Source organism: Staurois parvus, unplaced genomic scaffold, assembly GCF_062004578.1.
Source record: "Staurois parvus isolate SC_StPar_1 unplaced genomic scaffold, SC_StPar_1.0 ptg000066l, whole genome shotgun sequence".
Classification (NCBI taxonomy): domain Eukaryota; kingdom Metazoa; phylum Chordata; class Amphibia; order Anura; family Ranidae; genus Staurois; species Staurois parvus.
The window spans coordinates 11376344-11389154 of NW_028317862.1; the positions used below are offsets into that span (position 1 = coordinate 11376344).

At 36.9% G+C, this 12811-nt stretch overlaps 1 protein-coding gene across 1 annotated transcript in view; it reads right to left on the minus strand.

Moving 5' to 3' along the window:
* Positions 1-12487, minus strand: part of GFI1 (growth factor independent 1 transcriptional repressor) — a 29447-nt gene extending 16960 nt beyond the window's left edge. Inside the window, exons 1-3 of the mRNA XM_089668941.1 lie at positions 12237-12487; positions 9533-9709; positions 248-633 (exon numbers count right to left, since the gene is read on the minus strand). Coding sequence (XP_089525067.1) covers positions 248-633; positions 9533-9709; positions 12237-12351 — 678 coding nt within the window. The 5' untranslated portion in view covers positions 12352-12487. The remainder of the gene's footprint in view (positions 1-247; positions 634-9532; positions 9710-12236) is intronic.
* Positions 12488-12811: the final 324 nt, after the last annotated feature.

Genomic DNA, 12811 nt, shown 5'->3' on the forward strand with positions numbered 1-12811 from the left:
GAATGAAAACTCCTCCTACAAGCTTTACCAGTGCTCTGCTGGACACTGATAGAAGTCACAAGACTGCTCTAAGTGCTGATGAGAAAAGGTATTTAGCAGTTTATATTTACTAAAATAATTGAATTTCCATGTTCTGTGTACTGTGGGAGACCAGATATAGTGAATGCAGGGTCCTGGGTTTAGTAACACATTAATGTTAAAAAATTTGTGTTATCTAATCTTTTAAGCATGCTTATTGTGTTCATACCTTACTGCACTTTAGACATTTGTAGGAACCGGTGTTAAGCAGCAGTCGTGTACACAGCAGATCAGACTCCACCTTGATACCTTGCGTCTTTTCTCCGTATAAAGCAGTGGCAGAACAAGACTCTCCATAACGAGACACTCCCTGTGCATAGTCCCCATACAGCCCATGAACACCCCTCTCCGAACTGTACAGAGGTGAGGGATGAGAAGGAGTGTCCCTGTCTCCATAGAGTCCTAGGGAAGAATTTCTCTCCAGTCCTGATGGCCTGTAGTTCTGCACCAACTGTCGTAGTTCAGAGCCAACCAAACTGCTCCACGTATAAGACTTGAATGATGGCGGGAAGGGTGGAGAATCTTCCAGAGATGGGCAAGCTGACTTTTCTGAGGCTACAGAGACAATAGAAGCAGATGTAGAATAAGAAATAGGCATTAGACATTTATGTACAGTGATAACATTTCCAATAAATGCTCTTTAATTGGTTATATTAAAAATCAAATAAGAATAGTTTGTCGTTATTCTAACATTGCTTAGCCTGGTGATAGACCATAACTGGACCAAGGGTGACAAAGGTACCGTATCAATACACTACATATACAGTACATCAATTGGCCATTGGGATTGAGCGACTAAAGCAGGGGTGGGCAAACTTTTTGACTTTTTGAGGGCCGCAATGGGTTCATATATTGGACCCGGGGCCGGACCAAGAGTAGATGAATGATGTGTATGTGTCATCCATAGTAAGTATAGTAATATTCCCCCATAGTAAGCATAGTAATTAATCCCCCATATAGTAATTCATCCCCCATAGTAATTCATCCCCCATATAGTAATTCATCCCCCATAGTAATTCATCCCCCATATAGTAATTCATCCCCCATATAGTAATTCATCCCCCATAGTAATTCATCCCCCATATAGTAATTCATCCCCCATATAGTAATTCATCCCCCATAGTAATTCTTCCCCCATATAGTAATTCATCCCCCATAGTAATTCATCCCCCCTATAGTAATTCATCCCCCCTATAGTAATTCATTCCCCATATTAATTCATCCCCCATATTAATTCATCCCTCATATAGTATTTCATCCCCCACAGTACTATTCCCCCCCAAGTAGTAAGCCAAGTCCCCCCTGTGTCAATTCACTTACCTTTGCTCCGCGCGTTCCTCTCGCCGTGTTCCCGCGCCGTTCCGGTCTTCAGGGCGGACTGTGAGAGGAGCCTAGCTCCCCTCACGTTTGTCACGCTGCCCCGCCTACACACATCCTGACAGCCAATGTATCACGCTCTGCGTGCCGGATTAAAAGGTCCGCCGGGCCGTAGTTTGCCCATTGCTGGACTAAAGGAATAGTGGGCTGAGAATGTCCACTTCGTGAAGCTAATGTTCACTTCATTTATTGAATGAGATAGAAATGTTCACTTCCCTCTTAGATTGTAAGCTCCAAGGAGCAGGGCCCTCAAATCCCTCTTGTATTGAACTGTATCGTTGCTGTATTGTCTCCTGTTATATTGTACAGTGCTGAGCAAACTGTTGGCGCTATATAAATCCTGTATAATAATAACTGCAATCATCCAATCGTGCAAGCAAAAATCCAGTTTTTACATTGTCTTTGTATGTGAGTATATATTCCAGTTAAACACAGCTTCATCTCATTTGCTATGCTAGGTGAACATTCAATTTGCTAAGTGAACAGCCTCTACTGCTTTAGGAAACCAACACCATTTGTTCTTTTAGGTGCTCAGCATTAGGGCTAATCTCTTCGAGATCTATTGCTTTCCATTTCACTGGATTTTTCAGTACAAGCACAATGCATGGGCATCAGAAAATTAATTGTTTTCAAAAAAAATCTGTTCATCCACTGTGTTGCATCGCAGTGCTTTTTGCCTTTAAAGTATTTTTAGTAAATTCTTTTAGAAACACATGGGGGTTGATTTACTAAAACTGAAGAGTGCAAAATCTGGTGCAGCTGTGCATAGTAACCAATCAGCTTTTCACGTCAGCTTGTTCAATTAAGCTTTAACATTAAGTCCCCGGTCACACTGGGTGCGACTTGGCATGCGATTTGCAAGTCGCACTCTATTGTCCGCATTTTACAGCGGTCATATAGGTGCGGTTTCAAATTGGTCGGAACAATTTCTAAAGTAGTTCATGCACTACTTTTGGTGCAATCTGCATAGACATCTGCGTCAGATGTCTTGCAAATCACACCTCAAATCAGTATGTCATCCGACATTGAAACCCTGCAACTTCACTGTAAGTTGCACGATTTCAAAGTCAGGATCGGTGTGACCGGGGTGTAAAACCTTGAAGCTGATTGGTTAGTATGCACAGCTGCACCAGATTCTGTGTGCACCAATCTTAGTAAATCTCCCCCAATGGGTCACTTTAAGTTAGTTTATTAGAGCTTCTACTAATGAACTTCAGTAGACCACCAGTGTATACATTTATTATCAACCCTCAATTTGTTTGCTGTCTGAATGTCTGTGCTGGCCATTTGTAAAAAGTGATACCTATGTCTATTACAAATTAAACTGATGCAGTTATAATTGTTTGTACATGGTGAAAAAGGATCATTAGAGAGTCTGAAAAATGTCTGAAAAGCTAGTTGGAAATTTTTAACCAGTTACAGATAGTTCATCTCTGGATTTTATAATAGCATTTAATATGATGCCATTTTAACAACCTATACTCTGATGAAGTGAAAAAAAATATTATTAGGTCAATTTTGTAAAGGAGTTGAGTATTTTCACAAATTATTATGTGAATATTTACTTCAATTATTCAATGATGTGCAGATGAAATAAACGCGCTGGGATTTTCTTTTCACATGATTGGATAACTGAAGTTAATCTTCACACAATTTATTGTGTGAATCTTCTCTCCTTTAGTAAATAAGCCCCAATATGTGAATGTCTGATAGTTACACAATTTGTAAAAAATAAAATATCCATATGCATGGCCAGCTTAAAGCTAATGTTCATATGTAAAGCAAGATATGCAGAAAAGCCAAAAAAGAAATTGTATAATCAGTTTTAATTTTTTATTCATGTTGCCAGTTTAGTAAAACAGCAACAAACAATCAGATTTTTCCACCCTCTATAAGTTTACGCGCTGCTCTGTTTAAGATGTGGTAGGGATTCATTCACAATGACTGTGTCTAGAGTTAGATTTGCACTGTTCTGAAATATTAAACCAAACATTGAGAACCTATTATCTAATTAGTGAACCACTGCATGCTGAGATACACCTATGCTGTGGTCAGCTAGAGCAGAAGAAACACTAAGAATTCTAATGTATATGGTGAAACGTATACTACAGAACTCACATATGTATGTGACAAAGGCTGAAGACAGGGGAATATCTTATAAATACAATTTGGATTTATATTCTACAAAACCAATTTTTATCAAAGGCAATCTGGCATTAGAAATGGAAATATTTCCTATTTACATCAGTTTAAATCAGACCCTAATCAGTATGCATAATGTATAAAACAATAAAGACAGACAGGAAACAAGCTAAAGTACTGTTTGGAAATAAAAGGAAACCCTGTGTTTGGATTTGAGGGATCTAAATGACTAAAATCATTATATAAACTTTCAGTTCTGAATAATATAAAGAATTGAATGACAAATGAGATGTCAAGGTGACCTAGTTAATAATAAAAATAATGTGCTTTTTTTAATATGGATGTGATTCATGTTAGGTTTAGAGAAATGACCATTTCAGCTTTACACAAATGATCCAGCCCTGCTACAAACAATGGATTATGTGCAAACATCAATTTTACATCATGTAATTGTTTTAGGACGGTTCTATACATGAATGACATGTGTCCCTGAGCTACACAAGGCTGAGATCACACAACTACAACCAACAATACATCGAAATGCCACTGAAGATTTTTTATAATGTTGATTAGTGCCTACTATAGCATGTTAACAATGAGATTGATCTATTAAAGGAGAAAATGTTGAATCAGGTTATGTATTCAAAATTATGTTTTTCTTTTTTTTTTCATAATCACTCCTGCACATGATTAGTTAGTCAAAGTGATTTTTTTTTCTTCAAGCTTGAATATTCACTGTGCTAATGGATGATTAATAGATACAGTATGTTACTTTACTTTGTAACACATTCTTAGAAAATGAAAAACAATCAACAAAATATCTAGCTAGCATTAAACCTCCTATTGGATGTTGCCATAAGTATGCAGAAAGCAGTAAAAAAAAATCGAAAAATTCCAAATATAGGATCAGATTGCATTATAGTCCCACATAATAGATAGTAATACATAATATTCAAAGGGCACAATTAGAAATACAGGGTTATCACAGTAGTGGGATAACCTTCCAATGGAGTCATTTTACTCTTCCTCTGGCTTAGATTAGCTATTTTTCTTACTATAATTTTATATTATTCTATCTTTAATGAGATGTGTGAAGTGAAGACAAGTTGTCTAGTGACATAAAAAGGGAATCCTTCACTAAATCGGTCCCTTTTGCTGGGAGGAAGGGAGGGTTCTAAAAAAGAGAGAGGAGGAAAGATCCTTGCGTAGAATTCTACAAAACCATGATTTTTTTTAATTTTCTTCTGTTGATAGAAATGATAAATCTGATATATTACAACTTTTTATAAAGCATTCCTGCATTCCTCTTTGCAAATATTGCAGCTCTGTTCTTTTTTTGTGACAGGATGGTTAAAAGATGTAAGAATTTAAATAAAATTGGCTATACATAAGCAATCATTGATAATACATTAAAAAAGTAATTTGTCCATAATAATATCCCTGTAATTGGCATTGTTTTTTTATTTTACAATGTGTAGTTTCCCCAAGTAAATGTTTTATTTATTTGTTTGTTTGTTTGTTTGCTTGCTTGTTTCCTTGCATATTATGATGAATTCCATTTTAATTCAATGGCTGGGTTACAGCCATTTTGTTGATCTTCAGATATTTTTCAGCAACTGAATCAAAACTGTTTTGTTCCTTTAAAATGCCATTATTGAGAAATAAACATGTTTGGTCACCATGACATTGCCAGGTTATAATAACGAGTCCTACTATTTAGGAGAAAATCTCTGCTAAATGTAACATTTATATTTTTTATATTTAGGCTGATGTTTTGGAGCTTAATGCCTTAATAGCAGGATATTTTACTATTATTTTACTTCATTATTTTTTAGCTTCTTTAACTTTTTATTTTACCAAAATGTATAAAAATGCTATCAGTATTTTACTTCATTATTTTTTAGCTTCTTTAACTTTTTATTTTACCAAAATGTATAAAAATGTTATTATTAGAAAAAACAGAATATATCCTGCACCATACCACCATCAGCTACAAGTCCACATGTAGTCAAAGCACATACAACTGAGGAAATACTCACTCTTTATTACATCACAATCCAATCAACTATATTTTCTGAACATTATGGTTGATTTACTAAAACTGAAGAGTGCAAAAGCTGGTGCAGCTAGCAAGCAATCAACTTCCAGGTTTTTTTTTTCAAAGCTTAATTGAACAAGCTGAATTTAGAAGCTGATTGGCTATCAGGAACAGCTGCACCAGAATTTGCACTCTCCAGCTTTAGTAAATCAACCCCACTATGTCTAAAGCACTTCCCTATTTTTGTAGTCATTGCTGCTTTTTCAAGTTATAACCTGTAAAATGAAAATAATCTCCTTATCTTTGAAGATGACCAAGTTTTGGCATGTTAGCCAAATATTACCCAATGTTGTAAGAAAGTGGAACTAAAATTATTTAAAAAAAAAAAGGGAAATGATAATGAGAGTGTTTACATACAAATGCCAACATACCAGTGATGTAATGTACAACTTGGTTATGTTATACTAAAATACACTATTTGTTATCAAAAATTTATTATTAATAATCTATCTACACACTCACTTCAATTGACTATATAATTAATTCAAGTGGATTATCTAATCTGACGTTTCTACAATTTATATCTTTATTTTCTGTCTTGCAATTTACAGTTTTACAACCTATTTATTGATAAAGTAGAGAGAGAGAGAGAGAGAATGGGAATAAGAGAATAAAGGGGGGGGGCATGATAGAGAAAGAGAGAGGCACATCGATATCCAGAGATAACCAGTGAGCTGACACAATATGCTGGAACTTGTAGTCCTGCCAGGGGTCAGTGATGTTGGAGACTATACTGTCCCTTTAATCACATTACCCCTGATATTAAAGCCATTTAACAGGAAATCAAGTAATTTATATAATTAAATCAATGAGCAAACTTGTCACCTATATGACAACCTGGCAGAGAAGTGAGTCTCCTATGAGCAGACAGACAGATGTCCCGTGTCAGTACTATAGGGAAGAACAGATGATACAACATCATTGCTTGTCTTCTATGATTGCCCTACTGATCCTATAGCAGCTACCAGTACAATAGGATTCTGTACTATTGTCATATAATAGCATATAATACTGGTCTCCTGTAGGATCTGTCGTTAGTCTATTGCTAGTTTTACTACAAATCTGTGCATTGGCTATGAACAAACATAAATCCGTATATTAGTCACAATTTCGTTACAAACTCCAATTCTTGCACATTCATCTCTATTATACTATAACATAGAACCGTCATATGTATTATACTATAACATAGGACAGTCATATGTATTATACTATAACATAGAACCGTCATATGTATTATACTATACATAGGACAGTCATATGTATTATACTATAACATAGAACCGTCATATGTATTATACTACACATAGGACAGTCATATGTATTATACTATAACATAGAACCGTCATATGTATTATACTATAACATAGGACAGTCATATGTATTATACTATAACATAGAACCGTCATATGTATTATACTATACATAGGACAGTCATATGTATTATACTATAACATAGAACCGTCATATGTATTATACTACACATAGGACAGTCATATGTATTGTGCTTTTATCCCAAAGGACATTCATACCTATTATTCTTCTATATCTATACCATAGGACATTATGTATTATGCCTCTATAAAATAAGACAGACACCTGTATCATGCTTCATACTGTAATATAGGACATTCATATGTATATAACATAGGACAGATACCTGTAACATGCTTCTCTACTAGCACATATGACATTCATATCTATTCTTCTTCTATACCATAGGACATGATGTATTATGCTTCTATAAAAACAGGATAGCCACCTCTATTATGCTTATGTACTACAACATAGGATATCAATATGTTTTATGCTTCAACATAGTTCACCCATATGTATATAACATAGGACAGACATCTGTATCATGCTTCATACTATAACATAGGACATTCATATGTGTATAACATAGGACAGACACCTGTATCATGCTTCATACTATAACATAGAACACTCATATGTGTATAACATAGGACAGACACCTGTATCATGCTTCATACTATAACATAGGACATTCATATGTATATAACATAGGACAGACACCTGTATCATGCTTCATACTATAACATAGGACATTCTTATGTGTATAACATAGGACAGACACCTGTATCATGCATCTCTACTAAAACATAGGACATTCATATGTGTATAACATAGGACAGACACCTGTATCATGCTTCATACTATAACATAGGACATCCATATGTATATAACATAGGACAGACACCTGTATTATGCTTCTCTACAAAACATAGGACATTCGTATGTATATAACATAGGACAGACACCTGTATCATGCTTCTCTACAAAACATAGGACATTCATATGTGTATAACATAGGACAGACACCTGTATCATGCTTCTCTACTATAACATAGGACATCCATATGTATATAACATAGGACAGACACCTGTATCATACTTCTCTACTATAACATAGGACATCCATATGTATATAACATAGGACAGACACCTGTATCATGCTTCATACTATAACATAGGACATTCAAATGTATAAACCATAGGACAGACACCTGTATCATGCTTCTCTACTAACACATAGGGCATGCATATGTATATAACATGGGACAGACACCTGTATCATGCTTCTCTACTATAACATAGGACATTCATATGTATATAACATAGGACAGACACATGTATCATGCTTTTCTACTTTAACATAGGACATTCATATGTATAAAACATAGGACAGACACTTGTATCATGCTTCTATACTAGCACATAGGACATTCATTTCTATCATTCTTCTATACCATATCCATCCATATGTAATATGCTTCTATAACACAGGCCATCCATATGTATTATATTTCTATAGTTTAGACATTCAGCATTCGTTATTTAAGCTGCAGACCAGCAGAGAAAAGTTGCCCCCCTCCCCAATCACCTGGACAGCTCTGCATTGTGTGTTATTAGATATCCCCCCCCCCCCCCCCCCCAATGCAGGTCTCAGTCTACGGGGACTATGATGTATCTGCCATCCTATAGTGGTGGTCTGATATAATTCATATATAAATACCAGATGGGGGGTTATGGGGGTTAGAATGTGGACACCCCACAACTAGAAATCATATGATTCCATGCGCTATATTTGGGTAAATAAACAGCAAAAAGGGAACTAAATACAAACAATAAAGGAACCCAATAAATGCAAATACCCTCACCCCAGGCAGCCGCCTTGTTTGCATAGGTAGTAAACACATCGCTGACTATAGGATCTATTTTGGAGATCAGAGCTACAAATCTGTCATTTCCAGAGACCTCAATACCCTTTATTTGCATTTCCCCCACAGAGACAGTGCAGTATGAATGCAATGGGCTGATTGTAGGAGTAGGGGCCATTCACTACACAATGTGCTGGTTTGTGTGCTCTCTGATCGCCCGATCATCCATGAAGGGAATTGGAACAGCAGGACTTTGACCAACACGTGAAAGCCTAGCTTTAGGAGAGCACAACCTCGCCTTATGTACTGAGCCCAGCGATCAGTCTTCCGCTTTGTGAATGTACCCACTGAGCCAATGTCACACATCATACCCAGCCTGGGTCATGGATCAGTGATATGTGTGTGATTTGTGCTGACATCTGCATGCGGTTAGGAGGTGAATTAACCCGTTAATGGTCCACTGAGTCAGATGTATGTTGACCTAGACCTCCGCATGTGTGTATTTGTCGTGTTGGGGGTCTGGACCGGCGGGGGTGCTAGGGGGGCGGGGGTGCAGCTTTGTATCTGTGTTATCTATCGTGTCTGGGACACCTATCTGCGGTGTGTGGCTTGGCTCAGGCAGGATGTTACATACCCCCAGTGTGACAGTCAGTACCTGGAGAGGCGGACGGGGAAGGGGGTCTCCAAAAGTCGTCCACTTCTGACGCAGTTGTGTCGCACACACTGCTCTCGCAGCTAGGGGGCGACACATCGGACGACGCATCCCCACCTTCACCTAGGTGGGATGACACAGGGGAAATGTTCCCTTCAGTCTCAGGAACCACTTTACTCTCTGAAAGAGAAAACAATCCAATTAGTGAAACATATGTATACACACACACACACACACACACATATATAGGTGTATATATATATATATATATATATATATATATATATATATATATATAAAATTTAATTCAAATAAATAAATAATGAGAGAGAGAGAAAATATAGATAGATAGATAGATAGATAGATAGATACATAGATAGATAGATAATAGATAGATAGATAGATAGATAGATAGATAGATAGATAGATAGAATATTAAATAAGAAAGAATGTTTGTATATTATAAAAATAAACATTCCCTCTTATATAATATTATAAATGTACATAAACACACACATATAAACGTTCTTTCTTATATAATATTATAATATGTATATACATAAACAAATCTCATATATATATATATATATATATATATATATATATATTTATTTATATATATATATATATATATATATATATTTATTTATATATATATTACACATATGATCCTGAGGCTGATTTATTAAAACTGGAGCGTGCAACATCTGGAGCAGCTGTCCATAGAAACCAATCAGCTTCAAGGTTTTATTGCCAAAGCTTTACTGAACTAGCTGAAGTGAGAAGCTGATTGGCCACCACCATGCACAGCTGCACCAAATTCTTCACTATCCGCTTTTAGTAAATCATCCCTGTCCCAATTGTCCTAATTATTCTGTAATTCGATTAAAATAATATTTATATAATCCTAAACTACACCTATAAATAATGGCAAGATGCTTATTGAGTATTATAGGAAAGATAAATAAAATCAACCAATGAACTGCCATTGTTCAGAAATCTCCCTGCTTTACACTGCTGAAATCTAAAATCGTATTGGCTGAGATTGCAATACAAAGCACATAATCACTCCTATCCAAATTACTGTGTAATCCATTTAAAACATAGTTACATAGTTAGTATGGCTGAAAAAAGACAAAAGTCCTTCCAGTTCAACCATAAATCCACAAAACAATACATTATTTTATATAATTTCTTAAATACTCTAAAACCACAATGCACATTTGACATTTTTGGAAAGCATTAGTCAAACCATCATTATTTACAATTCTTCCTGTTTTACATTGTTGAAAGCTAAAATCTCATTGGCTTAGACGGCAATAATAGTCACAAATCTCTAAACGACTCTGTATTTCATTAAAGTTTTTTTTTTTTTAAATAATATTCCTCAAATACTGTTTTAAAATAATTACATTTGTTTTTATTTGCTGAATAATTGAAAACGAGTGTATCGGTTTTATAAGAGCCATACAATAACTCAACAACCAATGAACACTTAGGTTTCAGAGTTCGCATTGCTTTTCGCTAATAAAAGCTACAATCTGATTGGCTGAAATTTGTTTTGTCAATTTTTTCTGTAATCCTCTCAGAGCAATCCGTGATCATAATAATCCTGACACCGGCTGATTTACTAAAGGAGTTCTTACCGAAACATTGGCGCTCTATACATTTTATAAATCCTGTGTAATAATTGTGCGAATCTCCCTCCAGCGATCCAATCCTGTGCAGATCAAGGCAATGTTCTTTTCATATTATCGGATAATTAGACGAAATATTATGTGAACTCCTTTAGTAAATCAGCCTGATGATGAATAGGAAATAAATACGTCTCACAATAAATGGAATTTAAGACATCAGAAACGAAATATTAGATCAGAAACAACATCGAAATAAATCCGATGATTCCAGTGTCGACATTTTCTGTAGCCCAAACGTTAGTACATAGAGTCCTATGGCGGGGGGGAATAAATCTGGGCAAGCATCACCTCTACTAGGTGCAGCCAGATCGCCAGTCACGTGATCGAACCATTTCTAGGAATCGCACGATCACATCTTTCATGTCATATTCAGTGGATTTACATCGACATAAAATACAGGACAAGTGATCGGCGAGTTTATGACACAGACAAGAACAAAGTAACAAAGAGCAACAGAACGTGATACAATGTAACGGGTTTTCTCTACTAGATTCCTTTGCAGATGTTGATGTTATCGAATAGTAAATTGATCGATACAATTGTGATACTTAAAAACTGTGGAGGAATCCGGGTGTCAGTTATGTGTACAGAAAACCAAGCCTGGGATCGGTATTACTATCAGAAGAATGGTGAAGGGCTCAGAATGACAGCTGTCACATGGGGCCACACACACACTTCCATGATCGATTTCTTTTCTCTTCTGATAGGAATAATCGATCCATAGTGGACACCCCATTCCATGGACATGGCGCACATGGAGAAGTGGATTTTCATTGATAATTGAAAGATACAACCATGTAATCTCAATCCAATTGACATAAAATGATTCGATTTATAATTTTCCACCATAGCTGATCAATTCGGTTTGATCTGATCCAATCAGAATGGGAAGTTATGTCTATTGGATTGTTTGCCGATCTGATGTTTTGGGTGGAATCGCAGACTGATCGGATGGAAGTGTGTATGGGCTCCATGGAGGGATGCTATGCAGGGAGGAGAGGAGATCGTACCTGCACACAAATGAGCCAGCACCGTCTCCTGCAGCCTGTAGTCATCTCCATCCGTGGATCTGGGCTGATGGTAGCTGTGAGCCTTCTTGCTCTTGACCAGGAATGATCTGGGCATTGTCGGGGCTCTCAGTCCTCCGGTCACCTCCGCCTAGAAGATCCACCAACCGAGCCTGTCCGTGCTGTCCTCAGATCCGTCCTGTTATCTGCTCACTGGGGTCACATCCATTGGTGAAGAGCAGGCACGAGCCGGGGATGGAGAAGTAGGGGGTGGGCGGGGACAGTCGGGGTGGGCGGGATCGGGGAGGAGCCTTGACTTCAATAGAAGTTGCATTCACCAGGTGGCATTCAGACAGGTGGCTGCACTCCGACAATAGAGATCTGCGACCTCATAGTACTTCACCTCCACCTGGAAATGAAAGGAGAAGAATGAGTGACATCAACCAACACCCCAAATATCTGTCACTGAGTGACACCATAGTTATCCCCTATACCTGACATCAGGAGGAGAGGGGTGACACCATAGTTATCCCCTATATCTGTCATCTGGAGGGGAAGGGGGGGGGGTAACACCATAG